This window comes from Mycteria americana, chromosome 9 (genome assembly GCF_035582795.1).
Source record: "Mycteria americana isolate JAX WOST 10 ecotype Jacksonville Zoo and Gardens chromosome 9, USCA_MyAme_1.0, whole genome shotgun sequence".
Classification (NCBI taxonomy): domain Eukaryota; kingdom Metazoa; phylum Chordata; class Aves; order Ciconiiformes; family Ciconiidae; genus Mycteria; species Mycteria americana.
In genome coordinates this window covers 14682947-14701615 of record NC_134373.1, presented here as the reverse complement: position 1 = coordinate 14701615, position 18669 = coordinate 14682947, and the positions used below count along the sequence as shown (strand labels likewise).

The 18669-nt window shown below is 36.1% G+C and overlaps 1 protein-coding gene across 8 annotated transcripts in view; it reads left to right on the top strand.

Moving 5' to 3' along the window:
• Positions 1-18669, top strand: part of ADAM23 (ADAM metallopeptidase domain 23) — an 81925-nt gene that overhangs the window by 11692 nt on the left and 51564 nt on the right. For all 8 annotated transcript variants that reach the window (XM_075512588.1, XM_075512586.1, XM_075512592.1 and 5 more), the window contains exons 3-4: positions 2085-2161; positions 16077-16140. In XM_075512588.1, coding sequence (XP_075368703.1) covers positions 2085-2161; positions 16077-16140 — 141 coding nt within the window. The remainder of the gene's footprint in view (positions 1-2084; positions 2162-16076; positions 16141-18669) is intronic.

Sequence of the window (18669 nt, the reverse complement as noted above, 5' to 3'; positions counted from 1 at the left end):
TAACTCTTAAGTGGAATCTTTATGGGATAAAACTAATTGCAACACTTTTCCTGCAACAAATTTTCATGCTTTTTTTTTCCTAATTAAATTAATAATGTGCATGTTGAAAACATAATGAGGTTTTCGTCACAAACAGGTGATTGAAATGCTCCTTGTGACACTTGTTCCCTGGTTTCACTGTGCAAAAAAGTGGAGCAGGGACTGAAAAGCCTCTCCTACTAGGCATGCATTTAAACTGAGATTCTGTGCCTTTTTTTTTTTCTTTTATATATGCGCTACCTTTCATCCTTGCAGATTCTCTCAGATTCTTCCATCAAGAGAGAATCTCCATCAAGTAGGATTGATGATGATCTCTCCATCAAGTAGATGGAGAGAATCTCCATCAAGTCACCTGTTTGTCTTTATATTAAACTGTTTCGCTCTGGTGATTCAGAGCAGCTGTAAACTCAGTTTGCCAGGCCAGTGTTATCTTGGCGAATTGGTGAACTGGTGAGACAACTGTTTAATATTAATTTACCAAAAATGTAACAGAGAGAAAGCTTTATACTGGTTTGCTTCCATATTATTTTAGGTATCACCTAGGAATATTATTTTTAAAATTCTTGTTTAAAGTTATTGTATTTTTTTAATAAACAAAAAACAGGCTTTAGGTAAGAGATTGTTTATTGATATTAAAGATCTTTAAAAAATTTTGTAACTATACACTTTAAAAAAGAAGCTTGACAACAAAGCTCTGTGACCCTGTCGAAAGGGAAATGATCATTTTTTGGGGCAAAGAATGATAAACTAACACAGGAACCATCACAGCTGATTTTAGTCACTATAGCAACTTTTAGAAATAGTTTTTAAAAATTATATTGAAGGGTTTTATGAAAGATGGTGGATACCTTTGCTGAGAAATAAGATGAAAAATCAGTGCTTCTCTGTATAGTGGAAGAATGGAAGAGGAACATAAAAGAATTTATCTTTTGTGGAAAAATTTCCAAAGGAGAACAAAATTGTAGGCCTTGTGGGCCATAAAAGCTAACCTTCGTGTTAAGTTATGCCGTAAACTAGCTAGAACTTTATATAGTTTTTGTGACATACCTGAAGATTCATTGTGGTGTTTAATAAAAAATAGTATTTTTTGTCTTTTGATTAAAGGGCTTAGTCATAATATTCCAACTTTATATAATTATTAATGCTGTATCAAATTAGTGTATAAGTAAGCATGATTTGATTAGAACATTATCAGGGAAGAGGTTCTATGAAATTCAGATCTAATCTCTTCCACCCTGCTGGAACAGTGTCTTCACAAAAAGAAATTCTTGGATCAGCTCTTATCTTCTCCTTATTTTTTTAGAAAACACATGAACGTGTTTTAAATGTCTTTAGCTTCAGTTACAACAGTATAGAAAAGAATAAAGAATACAATTTATATATCTGACAAAAATTGAATATCCTGAAAGTTAAAGTTAACTGCCTGTGTGAGACAAGCTAATGTTGTTTTTTAGATGTTGTTGTATGTTGAGCAGCATCAGTCTTTTGTACACTGGTTTGGCTACAATGCCAAGTATGAAGCCTTTAATTGTGATGGGATTACTTTGGAGGAGTCTTTCATAACATGTAATACAAGCCTTGCCATGATTTTCTTATTTGAAGGAGTGTATTACAAATGCTTTAATTATTTCAGGCCTTTTAAAGTGAATGAATGCAGTAACATTAAAAGAACAGTATACTACATTACTTATGCTTTTGTTACATAGTCATCCGATTAAGGCAACATTTAGACATTTATGTGAATCTTCGTTTTTCTTTTTTCTTGTTTTTGTGAGGAATGAGTGTGTATTTGAAAGCATGGTTTTTGGGTACCATTTGCTTCTGTTCCCTTATTGTCTAAAAAGACAAATCCTTTTAAATCAGAATTTGGTACAAGGGCAAAGGTTTTCATTTCCCTATGAGATTCATGAAAATAAGGATGTTTTCTGTAACGTTTTTCACAGATGTTTTTCATGTATTTGTTGCATATAAAGCTCAGTGATTCTTTTGACAACTTTAAATGTTCTGCAAAACTGTATAGTACTCCTGTGTGTTCATGTTTACAGGCTGTACATCTGGCCCAGGCAAGTTTCCAGATTGAGGCCTTTGGCTCCAAATTCATCCTTGACCTCACATTGAATAAGTAAGTGCACCATTTGAGGTTTCTTTCTTTCCTGTCTTATTGTCTTTAACTTATGATACAAGATCAGGGCACGTGAAATCCCAAGATCTGCGGAAAAATATGCTGTTATCCAAGTTTACTAATACAAAATAACATTTAGCCTTTTTTAAGCGAGATAACTGCTACCCTTGCTGACGCCCATAACATACATACCTTTAGAATTTTATCATTCCTGATAAAAAGATGATAAATAGGGAGATTCCAGTACCAGTAGTGCTTGAAAGGTGTGGATTTTCTTGTGCGTTTTTTTACTTATTGGTGAACTGTCATGCAGATGTTATTTTAGTTGCTCAAGTCGGTGTGCAGGAATATTGTAAATGCTTGTATGAATGGCTCATCTTTAATCATCTGGAAAACGTGCTATTGTCACTATAATCATGAAGTTCCTAATGAGGTGGGAATCCTAATGGTTTGGCTGTACTGAAAGGTGCATCTAGAGTCTGTTTACCAGTAAGATAGACAATTTTACATAATTGTCAGGTCTAGGAGATTTGACTCGTAATACAGGTCAATGGCGGTTTAGTTATTTGTATCACATCTGTTTATATCCCCACCTGAAGGTATGTAACTATGTGTTTTTCTAAAAATTGTAATGAAGTTTTTTTTGCCACTGAAATTTTACACTGAGAAAGTTTAAGAATAAGGTGGAAGTATAAAATCAGTACTAAATACTGGACAGGTAAAATTATCTACGGTATTGCTTAAAAGTACATTTGCCCCTTCTGCTGCCCTTGAGTCTTTCAGCACACTTAAAGGAGGGACAAATTTACAGAAACAATTGCATACTCGTTTAAAAAAAACCCAATGTGTTCCTCTGGTCTTGAGGTCCATATGAGGTCTTATTTTAGTCTTAACTGTCATGTAATGAAAGCTTTGTTAGGGAGAAAAATGCAAGTTTATCAAATCTAATAGCTTTTCAAAGAAGCAAGCTATGGCTTTATAAAATTTGCTGAACTGTTATATTCACGTTTTGCTGCTTGGCTACTAGTTATCAGATGTTTTGCTGTAAAGGTGAACTGGAAACATTTTCCTTCCTCCATGCATGATTTTGAAGTTAGGTTGCTCTTGCAGTTCCATCTTTTAAAATGTGACACAAAGTCTTGAGTGGCTGGCAAAAGATGAGTTAGTACAAAGGCAAGGAATGGTACGCAGAATGGAAGGAGAAAGAAGGCTTGAACGTAACTGGATGTTCTCTGGCCTCTGGAAGAATTTAATGTGGTGAAAGACTATGATGTTTTATGAGAGTTGGAGTTGGACCCATGCAGAGTAATTCCAGTGGGGTGGTAATGACGTATTTGTGAAGGGAACCTATATCTAATGGCCTCTAAGCTACAGGGAATTTCTCCTCTTGGTCTGCTTGCCACTGTTCCTGTTTGTATGTCCAGCCAGTAGCAAGACTGAGGACACATTCCCAAGATGGCACTATACATAGGATATGGCTGGTCACACAGACCATCACAGAGAAAAAACATTGCCTTTACTGGCACCACATATAAATGTAAACAGCACTCAGGTGAACAAGAATACAAACAGCCTCATAAAGTTCTCCAGCTGATGGGAATTGGAAGTTTGCTAGTGAAACATGTGCACCAGCCCTCTGCTGATTCACAAGCATGCCCACATTCACAGACTCAAATGGTAACACAGTTCGTCAAACATTCACGTCTAGGCCTGGGGTCTCTTAGTTGGTCACCGGCTTAGACCTTAAGTCTTTCCAGATACAGGTCTCCTCATAGCTGTTGACTGACTCTGAAGTTTGCTTGCACATCATACCTATACAGAATAGAGAGCAAAGTCACACAGAAAATATTACAAGTAGGACTCCATAAAAACATAGGACAGACTGCAGTGATCAGGTGCAGGGCTGGGCCAAACAAACCTACTGACTTGCAGCTTACACTAATGACTCCTTTTTATGCCACTTCCTCTCCATTTTCCTACACTTGTTCCATCCTGATTCACCTTCCCTACCTTTGGCACTTCCCCTGAACATCCCATAAAAATGTTTGCACGTTTCCACAAGCCCCTGCAGACAACCTGTATTGTTTGTTCTTTCCCAGGAGACCCATGATGATATTGTTTACCCCTTCTTACCTGTTCTAAAGTTCTGGTCGAACCTCTTCAAGGCCATGCCTGAGTGGCTCCTTCCATGGCCTGTCAGTCAGTGACCTAACAGAGATAATAACAAAGACCAGAACTCCTACCTCCTGTTCATGAGGGTTTGTGTGTTTGGGCTTTGGTTGCTTTTCCTGTCCTAGTCTCTTACACTGAAAGGCTGTTAACCAAATGCCATCACAAACCTGACAGCCTTACATTCCCCATGTCCTTGCAATGTTACCTGTTGTCTAGCCCTGCTGTTTGTCCTTGCTTATTTATAACAACAAATGGTCCATAAAGAAAGTAAATGTAAGTATTTTTTCCAACCGTAGTTGCTTTATCAGCAATCAAGAAATGCAATGTCTTTCACTTCAAAAAGAGAGAGGGAGATCACTTGCTGTGCACCTTATTGCAAAGAAGTTCTGCTCTTGGGGTATCCAGAATTTTCTTACTGGCTGTATGTAAGGTGCAGGGTGTTCAGGTGCCTTACTGGTATCCCTGCCATTTGCCTCTTTATACATTGGGTCTTCTCCTAGCTTCCTAAGTGGTTTTTGACTTGTAAACATTTGATTCTTTATCTGGTTCTGCTCCAGAAAATAATGACTTCAAAAACCTGTCCTACTTTTTGACCTGACATAAGGTCAAATGTACAAGTCATAAAACTTGTAACATCATAAATTGTAAATACCCATAGACAATGATTTGAAAAAGACCCATTCTCGTGTCTCGGTTATGTTTATGTATTCAGCACAATGCTGCCTTTTGCTACTACGTTGGATTACGATGAATTTTAGTTGGCATACTGGTATTACCAATGTCTAGTCAGAGGGAAAGGCAGAAGAACAACAGGGCCACAGACTTGAGCTGTTATATGCTATTGGCCAAAATAATCCAGTCGCATGTGGATTTTTTGTATTCAAAATCTGGAATACCCTTGAATATGTTGAATGTATATTTGTATCAGTTACTCTAAGGTGAGTTAATGTCACCTACTCTGTGTGTGTATTCTGTGTATTGTGGTTTTGTCCCTGACTTTTTTTTTTTTTTAGGGAAGTTCTTCGACTATATAAAGCTAAAATCAGGGGATGGTTGTTGCCTACATACAGGTTCTAGTTTTAAGTTTTCTTTACCTTTGTTGGAATTCGTGTGGTTGCCTACCTGCTATGTTCCAGCTGCTCTTTTTTTCACAGCAAGTATTATAACCAGGAGGTGAAGAAAATTGGATATTCACTTGCATTAATAACTGTCAGGATTTTGTAAGAAGAACAGGTGGCAATCTGAAAGTTTCTGGAGCATGTTAATATAAATTTTTACTTGGTTTGCTATCTTGCTATAGTGCAATGGCACAAACAGCTTGAAGGAAATATGAGCCCATCAAACCTCTTGAATCCAGTGTGCAGAGACAATTGAAATGTAATATCTGTATGGAGTTTGAATGGGTAATCAACTTTTCACTTGCACAAGGCCTGCAGCTGTTAAAACAGATGAGATGTAATTTGTTATCCTAAAGGTCATTGTTGGCAGTGTTTTCTGACAAGAAGACTCAGGGAAAAAAGATTATTTTGAACTCTTAAATAAGGTAGGCTACTTGAATCTTGCCCCTCATTACACTTAAATGTTTGACCAATGTCAGGCTGTCGGTGTGATGTCATTTATGACAATGCATAATAATTGCAGATATGTGGATTATGGAAATAGTTTGATGCCAAAAGTAATAGTTTTTCTAATCTGTAATGGATTAAATAATGTTTCTAGTTAATGCTATTAGTACAAAAATGAAAGATTATAGGGTACTAGCGGGGTAATGATTAATCCCATTTGAAAAGTTAGACTTTTTATAATTCAGCTATGATTGTCTGCCCAAACTTGATAAATTCCCTATGTAACAAGTAACATGTAGCATTGTTTTAAAACCCAATTTATATCAAAAGCCTCTAAAGGTGTTCATTAATTTCAGTAAATTCATATTTTTGTCCTCAAACAATACTCTCAATTCATTTGTTGTAACAATGTATTTGAGTAATCAGTGGTCCTGGTATATCTGAACACTTTCTTATTTTTTCATTTATGTATTATATACATAAACAAATGTCTCTGAGGTGCTTACAAATTACTTTTTAATGATCTCTTTTCCACCAACATGCAAAAGGCTTTTAAGTTGCTGTTCTTCTGTTGAAGCACAAGTGTTTCTGCAGATAACTCTTATGTCCTGTTTAAAGCTAGCAATCTTTATGTTCCAGTGTAGTACTAAAACACATTAGAGAGCAATACTACCAAAGGCAGTGACAAAATGCCTGCTTGCTTGTTTTTTAGTGATGAGGGAAGTTGGCTATATTGTCTGGCAGTTTTCATCTGATGGACTAGCACCAGTCTCTAAATAAAGGAGTCTCCTCCAGCACTGCAGGCTGGGACCATGCTAGAGCCTTCCCTCACTGGGACTGTGGTGGCTGAGGCACGTACAAGGAATGAGGAATTAGGTACCTGAGCTGGACAGAAACAGGAGGTAAAAACCAAAGACCAAAACTTCTTTCTCTTCCTACTGAAAACTTCCCTCAAAATTTAGGATTTTGGGGGAAGGGAGGGGAAAAAATCACCAAAACCAGCCTGTATTTTTCAGCTTTTCTTTTCCCTATAGAAGTCTACCTTTCCAGGAAAATCTATTTCCAGGAAAATGGATTTTCTTTTGAATGAAGAGATCATATGAAAAAAATCTGGCATCTTTGGCATGAACTGAACCCCACCCCCCATTTGACTGTAACGTGACTTAAATATTTGAGACATTAAAATATGATGACTCTTGTGAGCAGTCAGTCTCTTATGTGAAGTACAGCGTTACAGCCAACATATTACAGCTAATTTTATCCATCAGTTTAAAGCTTATAATTGTGTAGTCTTTGTGTTGTATGTTTCTGTAGGGCTGAATTTAACTTGAGAATAGTCCCATAGGAGATTACATTGTTAGCATAATTTAAAAAACAGTAGAGCAGTAACTGGATTATTTGAGAATCTATTTGATTCTTGGTTTTGCTCAAAATTCTTTTTTAATGGAAATGGGAAAACTAGTCACAGTTTTCCAGAAGGAAAATTCAAATATTTATAAAATTTTCTTAAATAAAAGCTTAAACATTTAGGGTACTAAATGGATCCTATAATATACACAAGGTGTGTAAATTAAATGTGATAATATTCCTGTGGCTAGTTTAACTCTAGTCTGCTTTTTAAAATTTGTCACAGATGAGATGCAAAGAACTCAGTGTTAGGATTTTACAACAATGCGTGTGTACTCCTGTGAGTAAGTGCAGTCTTGAGTGTCTCAGCTGTAGATAACAAAGCTTTACTGGCTCATCTGCCACTCCCAGAACTGGAGGCAACCTATTAAACATTATCATTTGCCTCAGTGGGCATTTCACATGCAAAAAGACTGACACACAGATACTAAAACCTCTCCATATTTTTCAATACATATTAATGTGTGAAAAAAGCTTTCTTTTGTCATTTTAAAAATTATAAAAACCTGGTGGTGTGAAGAAGCTTCCTTCTCAATTACTGTGTTCAGCCATAAATTAGAAGTATTAATTATAAGCAATATTTCAGTTATTCTGTCTTCTCTTAGTATTTTGTTTCTGTCATTTTAAGTGTTTAGTACAATTCTATTCAGGTATTCTTTTCCATCCTGTCACTAAGGTTATGATAAAAATATGTATTTTATAATATTATGTATGCATGTGCATTTGTATGTTCACTGATGTGCACTGTCTACTGTTTTACTCATTCACTCTTCTAGGAGCACAGTATGAGGCAGCACCAATCCTGCTGTTGACCAAGGGCTTGCACTCTTAGCTCAATGTCTCATACTGTGAATATTTCTCAGCAGTATTTCCAGCTCCTTATCATCTACTTCTTTCAGTCCTCCTAGAACTTTCCACATCAGTCCTTTTTAATATTTTTTCTTCTCTTTTGATCTCATGTTTCTTCATTTCATCCCCTTCTCTTTAGCAAATATTTATAAAATAAAAAGTGTGTATGTGTGTCTGTTTCCATATATGTTTTATAGGGGAGAACTTAAAACTGTAGACGTAGAAATTCATGTTGCAGTCCCTGACTTTCAAGCACTCAAGTTTTGGATTCCCCTGTAGTAATTAAGTAATGTCCCTATACCTGCTATGCAATGCATGAGTAGAATGGCTATCAAAATCACTGACAGCAGTGGTTATTTCAACAAGACTATAAGAAACTCAGCATAGGCTAATTTGTTTGAAATTCCACTTTTTTTTTTGTGTGTGCTGATGTAAGAGGTCTTGGGATGTACATTCCTGTATGCGATTTGGGAGCCTCTGGGAAGAGGCATCTTAAAGAATTTGTAAAAAAAAAAAAAAAAAAAAAACAAAACCCAAAACAAAACAAAACCCAACAACAAAAACACAAAACCAAAAACAACCAAACAAAAAAAACCCCCCAAATACAAAAAAAACCAAACACAAAACAAACAAAAAACCCCCAAAACCCTGAGAGGACATGCTGTTTGTCTTTTAAAATGCAGACATTGGTGTTGTGAATGTTAGCCCTCTTGTCAGACCACTTGCTTGTGGAGTGAAAAGACTTATTCTGTGCACTCTTGATCCTGGATTTAATTAAGTGTGAATCTTACACCCTTCTGAACAGGGTTTTGAATGTCTGTCAGCTGAGATGCAATCACAGCCATTGGTTTGGTGAGTTGTTAGGGTCAACAAGCTCAGGGCAAGGCAAATACACATCTGAGGCAATATAACAATGCTATGAAATTCCGTGGCAGGATGAGGATGTTTATTGCCTCCTCCCATGTAACAACTACAGGTATCAAATACAGGAGGAGGTTTGAAAGGAGGTGCTTCTCACAAAAAAAATTAAAATGCAGATCTTCTTGTCACAGGGTATTGTGCATATTAAACTATTTACAGGAATTAAAGGATTGGAAGAACTTACAGAAAAGACATCTACTGAGGGCCATTGAAATCAATTATACTAACTCTGGTTTATGGAATCCTGGTGTCACAGATCACTGGGTGCTGAGAAAACTCCCTGAAAAATTGCTGCATGTGTGTATTTGCTGTCAAACAACGTACTAAGCATTTGTCTGACTCAATGCATCCTTTCTTAGGTTATGTTCTTACTCCTTGCTCACATGTAACCGCTGTAACGTGGCAGTGGTGAAGAATCTACTAATCTAGTAGATTTTTCAGTCTGTTTCTGAGATGGTCCAGTCTCGTCAATAGTGAGATCTTTATGCTGAAGTGAATTACTGGGATCTCGGATTCTGTTATAGTCAGGCTGAAATATTTGCCTTTGGAGCTAGTATAAAGCCTGTGTATGCTTGACATATGATTAATTAAGTTCATCAAACTAGCTCCTAAGAGCCTATATCACTGAGCTTAACTTGATTCAATGACAGAGCTAAAGTTGTGCAATATAGTTCACCATGGAAGCATGGATTAAGGGGAACCAAAATAAACTTTTAGTTTGCTGGAGTACCAAAATGTATCTCTGATTCTGCTATAGTCATTAATCTAATCAGAAGGTGGTCGTCAGCTCTCTATAAGTATAAATAAACTTATTTCACTAGTTTTAGTATTAGAAGTAAAATAAAATAAAAACTCCACACCCACATCTGGTTGGATTTTTCCTTCATAGTAAGAGTTGGTTTAAATTGGACTGTTATCATTAGACACAAAGTATCAGAACATGTGGAGCATTCAGTGAATTCTTTAAGAGGAGAAGAAACCCAAGTTTGTTTGTATATGAAAAAGCTTGCTTTAAATGAAGAAAGCTTTGGCAAATATGGTTACCATTGAATGAGACCATTCTGGCAAAGACGGACGGCAGCCCTCAGCCTTACACTACAGGTTAATAAAATTCTTACTGATAAAGCAAAACTACCTTTTTTCCAAGCTGGTGGTGGAAGAAAGGGCTCAATTAAAATGCAGTATTGAATGAACTTGAACAGTTGTTTAAATTAAATCTTCATTTTGTCAATTGCTCTTCTAGGAAAGTTCTGTTATAGCAAATTACATTGAGGTATTTTCCATGACACAGTAATTGTATCTTCTGTAATATGGTCTAGCTGTTCATTTTTCATATCCTTTTACATAGCACTTTTTAAAGTGGTATCATCTTCAGTGCTATGATAAAGGAAAATATGGCGGAAACTGAGCAACGTACTGTTCTTAATATTCTGAAGAACTCTTCAAGCTCCTACTTTCAAAATGCTTGCTGAAGTAGCCATTAAAATATAGCATGCTCCATTCTCAGATGGAGGGCTTCAGGACATAACTAGAGAGAGGATCGTGAAGAATTTGTTGTCTGAGCTCCCTTGAACTGACTCAGGGGTTCTTGCACTGAGGGAGGCAGACTGATCCAGAAAAGAATCTGGAGCATTTTCTGCACCGTTCTATAAGACTTCAGAACATGCTTTCCTGTCGGTCTTTTTTGGAGATCTTTCCCCAGTTGAGGACCTCTTAAAAAAATACCTAAAGTATCACCTAGGTAATTTAAGTTTAATAAATTTCTTGTCAGGTCATCCTTTTCTCTACCTGAAAGACAAGCCAAACAAAAACAAACAACAAGAGCAAGACTGTGCAAGAAGTTATTTTTTAAAGAAGTGTACTGTTTACTGTTATTAATAGCAAAGTGAGTGGGGACTTTCTTTGATTCCATAGTTATGAAAAAGTTAACCTATACACCTACATCATCAGTTGTTTTCTTTTAATTGCTTGTAAACACACATGCTTGATCCACAGTATTAAGTTTTGATTTTTAAGCTCCTTCAAGATAATATAAGTAGTGAAACCTTGCTGTGTTTTAAAAAATAACAATGAATATTTGCAGTATATGTATTCCTTGGAGGCACTCTTGTTAGAGCAGCTTCAAAGACAACAGCCAAGTAAAGACTACTGTAAATACATATTAGAAACTTAACAATAAATTCCCAAGAACAGTGGATTCAACAAAGCTTGTGGTTATAATTGAAACTGGTAATAGAAACAAGGCTAAAGATGGTCATTTCATTAGATGACAGTGTCTTGATGATCTAACAACATGCTGTAGCAAGGTCTCAATTTGTTTTTCACATCTTTATGTGCTACTAAACTGTATCTGTCTCAAATGGACAAAAACATCTGATGGGTGTTCTGTTAAGTAATTCAACTAAACTAGGTTGCTCAGACACTGGTACTGAGCTTGAATCATTCAGAATACTTAAAATAATAAATTATTGCTTGGTAGTAGGTTAGTATAAGGATAATTTAAGAAGTATGCAAGAAAGGTACAGCTGTAGTCCGGTTTTCCGCAGGCTGTATACTAGGTTCCTGGAAGCTAACTTGGTTACTTGTGTATGAGATAGCTTTTAGTCATTTCATAGCCTTTACCTACCCAAATAAATTCTTTTTGTCAGGGTAGTTAGATGCCAGCTGAGGTAAGCCACTTTTCACACTGCAACTCTCCTGCTAATGAAAACAGCAGCAGTGAAATATGTGCCGGGGAAGTGGATGTGAGTTCTTCAGAAAGCATCTGCTGCTTGCTTTAACAGCTGGCCTGAGTCTTCAAAGGCAGCAACTACTGGGAATGGCATATCCCTTTGCTGCTTATTTTGCATCTGTCAACGTAACTCAGATAGAAGAGCTGGTGATGCAGGACAGCTTAATAAAACAATTACCTAAGACAAAGAAGGTAGGCTGGGAGGAACTCTAGAAAAGGACGTAGCAGACTAAAATTTTTTTTCTCCTGAGTTCGTTCAGCATGTTGCAATTTGATGTGTTCATGGTAAGGCATCATACTAATGTGTCACTAGCCTAAATATGCTTTTGTCTGATGTGATCATGACTTACACAGTTGTTTCAATTAAAGGTTGCACTGTTTCTGGTGTTCATAATATTGAAAAACAAATTTGCTGTACTGGATGCATTTCTGCTCAATCAAAATGTAAATGGATCAACTGAAAGGTGACAAAACACAGTCCAGTGTAGATGAGGCACAAATGTATCTTCTAAAGTTCAGGGCTGCCTGTCAGAGGTAAATTTAGGCATTCTGTAAATGATAACGAAGGAGGAAGAGTTATTTTGTGATGTGGAGACCCCTACTTTATGCATGAGTTCTGTATCTCATTCCTCAGGCACTTGTACTTCTACATGAGCTCTTAATCAGTGTATTCCAGGCCTTTCTTTTTGATGCCACTTGCATAAAGGATCCCATCACACCTACTGGTGAAATTACAGTGCTCTTCTGTGCATCTGTCTGTCATGCTGGAAAAAATGTTTGAAAGTTATTTTGGTCAAGTGTTCTTTTTTTTTTTTTTTTTTTCCCTCTCCTTTTCCTTGAATAATTTCTCCTGTCTTTTGTCAGATTTGTCAGCCTGTACTTTGTCAGGTAAAAGTTTTGGTAGGGAAAATTTGCAGTAGCAGTTTTATGCTTATTTTTACAGCTGTTGTTATTCCTGGAGCATTAGCAAAATATAGAGCAAACCTACTTACCCAAATTCTGTCTTTTTCTTTGCTGCAGTAGTGGAACATTTTGCTGAATTTTTCAGTCCTCAAATACTCTCTGCAATATCACATTTCAATACTAACCATTTATAAGCATCGTTATGGATGCATTTGTACTGATTTTGCTATGAATATAGAGAACAGGACTGAGATTAGCTTTATTATAGAAGCAACTGGTTGTGTGTACTAGCAGAGCCATGTTGGAGAATGCCTGCAAACATACTGTCCCCCTCCCATTCCCCCCTCTTCCCCTGAATAAGGTCATGATTGTCTCAGATTAGCAGTATACATTGAGGGATTTCTGGAAGTAAGGTTCTTTAGGATGTTTGCTAAAGTAGACAGATACTTGAAATAAGAATAAGTGATATAAGGTATCTGGCAAAAATCAGGTACCTACCAAGGTAGAGGCATACCGTTTAAGGAGAAGCTGACTGATTTTTTTCAATGGAAAGTTCAAAATTCTTGCTGCCCTGTGGGAAATGTTAAAAGAAAAATGCCCTTGCAATATGTTGGCAGTTATGTGTGACAAGCTTAAGAACATAACAGTGATCAGAAACTAGTGTTAAATACCCTGTTACAGTGTAGTGTGAGAACAGGTTTGTGAAAGACAATAGCTTTGTAATAGATTTTCGACCCCACCTTCTAGGTGGTAGATACTGTGTTACATTTGGCAAAAGGGTGGTTCACAAATTAAAGGTGCGGGTTTTTTTTATAGTATGGCATTTGGGAAGTAAATAATGAATAGCAGGCCTCAGTTTTCTTTGGAGGGAATTTGTTCAGTATGGAGAATTGAATTGATGTGCCTTGTATCCAGCAGATCCCACAGGACAGTAGCGTTGGAAAGTCAGCAATGAGAAAAGTGTAGAGTCTACTGGAAAAGCCGCTGTCTGCTGCATCCTTGCTTTATACTTGTAACATATATATAGGATTATTCCATCATAAGCATGTCATGTTAGATATCCTATCATGTGACACTACCTGAATCAGGAATCCCTTTGCAGTTGGAAGTAATGAGAAGCTAAAGAATGGAAAAGGTTGGCAGATGAAGGAAACAACTGGGTTACAATAGAAGTTCAAGAAAAGAGCACTGAACTCTGCAAAGGTTCTGCAAAGGGTGGACTAAAGAAGTTTTGAGCAGCTCTTACGTCACATGAAGTGGGATAAATCTAAGAGACAAATGCTGTAATTAAACTATGGTTAGTTGTGAGTCAGTAGACACAGTGGGAAATCGCCTACTGCAAGTCTTACGAGATGCCAAAAGCAGTAGATAGCACTGAAAGCAGTTCTGAGATCAGTCGTGTAAGGTTACTAGAAGAAGAGGGCAAAAAAGGGGGCATGAGAGTGTGAGCTTGATTTGGAAATGGGTAGACAAATGCTGATCCTGGAATTGGTTTGAGGAAACCAAACAGTCTCCGTGAATTCAAGCAGAAGTGTCTGTAAAAATCAGAGTCTGGTCAAGGCCCTTTCAAGTTGAGTGTAGTTCCAGTGTTTAACCATCCTCAGTGATTTTTTTTTAAACTTATATCTAATCAGAATTTTCTATTTTCCTACTTGTGTCAGTTACCTCTAGCCTTGTCTATACCATCCTATTAAGTATGGAGGATGGCAGTCCTTATGCTCCATAAGAAGTATGAAAAATGCAAAGAAGAAAAGGACATTATCAACACTCTAAAGTTTAATTGCTTTGTATATGTAATCCTCTTTAGAAGCTTCAAACCTTGCCACATTGAAGAAGTGAATGTTTGCATTGTATAAGCGCTTACACTATTTATAAAGCATTTGTATTCTCTTGCAGAAAATTTACAGCTTACTATGATACAAATAGAGAAAACTTAAAATGATTTTATGAAACTGAATTTATTTAAAAATCTGCACTTTAAAAATAACATCTATTAAATACTGCTATCAAAATTAAGGTTAAGACAAATGATGAGACTTCAGTAATTATTCATGGCTATTAGTGTTGGTTTTGCAGGCACAGAGTGTCCATAATGTGGTCTCTCAGTTCCTTGAAAAAGGACTTTTAAGAGAACCACTGGTAACTGACTTCTGCAGGACCTTCTCTAAGTGTAGTGCCTGATGAATGTGGCGTGAAGAATTGATTTTATGAGCCAGTAGTCCCAGAGTTAAAGTGTTATCAGGATTGCTAATAGCCTAATCTAAGTTAGAGATACCCATTATCCTAAGTTGTTGTTAGTCGTGAATTCCCATCAGAGCTATTTTGTCAGACCAGGCTTCCATAATGATGATGGTTTTTATTCATAGGAACAATATTTTTGTTTTGATATATGTACCATTATCAGACCCTTCAATGATTTTTTTATTTGGAAGGGTACAGGCTCTTAGAGGCTTGAAAAATGCTGAGAATTCTGGATCACATTAAGTAAAATGCTTATCTTGCATGTATGATGGGGCCAGTTAACATATTTAACTGCTTTGCTCTCCCTGGGCCGCTATGCTGCAACCCTGATTATAAAGGGGTGAGTGGTGAATGGGGCATTGAAGTTATCCCTGGATATGTACAGGCTAGCTAATCTTATTTAAAAAAAAAAAGAAATTTGAACTGTAAATTATACATTATGGGAAATTTTTATGCTTCAGAAATTTGTCTTGCCAGAGTTAGGAAAAAATAAGAGTGAGGAAAGAATCCGAGAAGAAAAAGTGAAAGGAAGAAAAGGGTAGTATGGGTTTTGGGGGGTTTTTTGGTGGTGGGTTTTTTTTTTTTGTTTGTTTGTTTTTTGTAAGAACATTACTGGTTTTGGAAAAAATTGAGTATTTGCAGTTGTGAAAGTGAGGTACAGGTAAAGTATACACTCTTGTCTTCAGAACAATTGTGTATGTATTTGTTCAGCTTTACATATACTCTGTTTAACTTTTAGATAAAATATAAAACTTATTTGAAAACAATAATGAACTAAACATACATTTTGTCAGTACCAGTTACTGACAGCAAACGAAGTTGTAAAGCCATGGGATTTTTTTTGCATACTTAAAAGGCTGATAATCTAATTGTAAAGCTAATTTAAATGCTAATGTAAAATACAGGGGATTAGATTGTGGAATGAAATTTCCCCCTTCTGTAACACACTCTGACTTCCAGTGCACCAGCAACCTATTTACTGGACACAAGCTGCTTGATTTTTTAAAACTAATTTACAAGGAAAGAAACAGTGGTTTGAAAATTCTAACAGAAAAACCCAAACCCACCCATAGCAGTAGAAAGAACATTCAGATTTTCTCATCTTGATTTTTCCTTTCTTTGACAGTGACTTGTTATCTTCCAATTATGTGGAGATTCACTATGAAGATGGGAAACCCAAGTTTTCTAAGGTATTGTGCTCTTAATGTGTCAGAATGGTCTTTCTGAGGGAACAATGCCAATGATATGTTAAAAAAAGAAAAAAAAGTTTTGCAAGACTTAAAAACACCAGAAGCCTTTTTCCCCAGATACAGGGTAACTGTGATCTCATCATGTGATCATGGGATACCTCAGTGATACAAGAAGAATTGTACAAAAAAGGAAAGCTGTGCTTCGGGGTGAGGGATAGGCAGTGGCAGGTGGTAGTAGTGAAGATGATCCAGATACTGCCAGAACAATTACATCTTGTAAAATGTAGGGGATGGAAGGGTTGAAGTCACCATCAGTATAGTTTTCATTAATTATTTACATGTCCTTAGCACAAAGTGCAAGGGGAAGGGATAATGGTAATGTAAGATGTTCAAACAAACCAAAAAAACTTGGCAGTGACTTTTCTTTGCAAGAATTACACAGTTGTGAAACAGAAAATGAAAGACTTAACTCCAGAGGTTAAAGTTTCAGTTATTACCAAACCAGCATATTGCTTGACATCCAATTAATTACATTTGTCAAACCAGCTCCCAAATTGAATTCAGTGCCATAGGCTATTGCTCCAAAGACAAAGAGATTAAAGTTATGCAAGATAGTTCAGCCCTGACTAAGGGAACCAGATCAGTCTTCTTGTTTGTTGTAGTAACAAAATGAGGACTGGTAGGTTCCTAGGAAGGTTTTCCATTTTCAGGGAATGACTTTTTTCATATTTGGTATGAATGCTGGAATATTTGTTGTGAGCTTATTACATGTGAAATATATCTCTATTTAGAGTGGAGGAAAGCAAGCATTCAAGTTGCATTTATGCATTCAGCAAGCTGGGACTTGTTTGTGCAAGTATTACATGTCTAGTTTGTTATTTTGCCCTTGTTATAGAGAATCTCAAATAAAACAATATATCACAGATTAGGGCAAAATTAAACAATTACATTGCAATATAATTATTGCAATATACTGTTTTGTTTTCTTCTACTGAAGAAAAAAAATAGTTTCATGTAACATACTAAGGAAGATGTTTCATTAAGACTCAGTACTCTGCAGAATAGGCAAAAGTGCTAAACGATGCAAGATAACAATTCCCTCTGGCATTTAGACAAGCTCATGCAATTGTCAGCTGCAGCACTATCATTGAGCACTGCGGTTGCTGAATCATGAATCTGACGGGAAAATTATATTAGAACTTTAGACTCAGCAAATGGACTACCTTTGCATGCTGCAGTAACTGGATCCAAACTTCCTAGGGGATGTTTTCTGAATTGATTTATTTAGAAACAATAATAGAGCTCCTAAGGTTGCATTAATCTGTAAAAGGCTTCATTATAAGTTCAGGAAATATACACAAAACTTGTGTAGGAGATCAAATAAGGATGGTATCCTGGTCTTTTGCAGTATCTTACAATCCTTTTTAGACTTGAGTAGGTAAAAGATTGTTTTGTTTCCTGACATGGATGTAAAGAAATGAGATCTTGATGGAAAGTATTGTATTTTCTAGAAAGGGGTAGTTTATTACAAGAGTGAAAACACTGAAGAACAAACAGCAATTTCTTTACTCGGAGGACTGTCTTTTAAAAAAATTCTTGAAAAGCTACTTGTGTGAGAAAGATAATCATGATTTAGTTGTTGAAAAGCATGGCTTATGCATTCTCACTGATCAAAACATAAATATGTAGTGATTGCTTTCTGTGTGGTACTTTGATTTAATTATGCACAATAGTCTATTAGGAATTTCATTTAGAATCTGAATAACTCATTAAATAAGATGCAAAATGGAAATAATGCTATGCATACTTAAACAAAGAGCATTTACATCTTTGGTACTTCCTTGACTTATAGTAATTGCAGAAGGAATGGCTCCAATATACTTGTTGGAATTCAGATGACATATGACACCAGAATTAAGAATATTTTGATGACGAATGGTACGTTTTTCAAACAATGTGTGAGAGAGACAACCGCACTTACGGGTTTTTAATAAAACTTTTTGAGAATACTTTTTATCTTTAGTTTAGCTGGGGTTATGTTGATAGACATTAAAGGCCAGCTACTTAAATGAGGTAAATTAATATCATTCGGTTTTCCTCATTTTATCTTCACTGACGTATAGCAGCAGCATTTCTGGTATTTAACAGCTTCTAAATTCACTAGTCCTTTTTCTTTAGAACAGTCAAAGTAGTGCTTTAGAAAGTCAAAGTAATGTTTCTTGGTTTCTTTCTAATCATTCATAGCTTGAACAAAATCTGTTAATGTTGCTCTCCATGCTTTGTTTCTGTTGATAGAAAATAAATATATTCTTCTTGTTTACTCAGTTAAACCATTCTTATGAAGCCAGTTTATTTTACCCTTAGTTGCAATAAGTAGTTCTGTAAGCCTCTAACAGTCTAATCAATTTATTCCTCAGTGATTTATGGAATTTTAGGGATTAGTAATTCTGCTGTCCAGCAATAAGGGTAGAATTAATTTTTGTATCAGAATAGAGATAAAGGATTTAATAATTTGCCATGAGGCTGCCT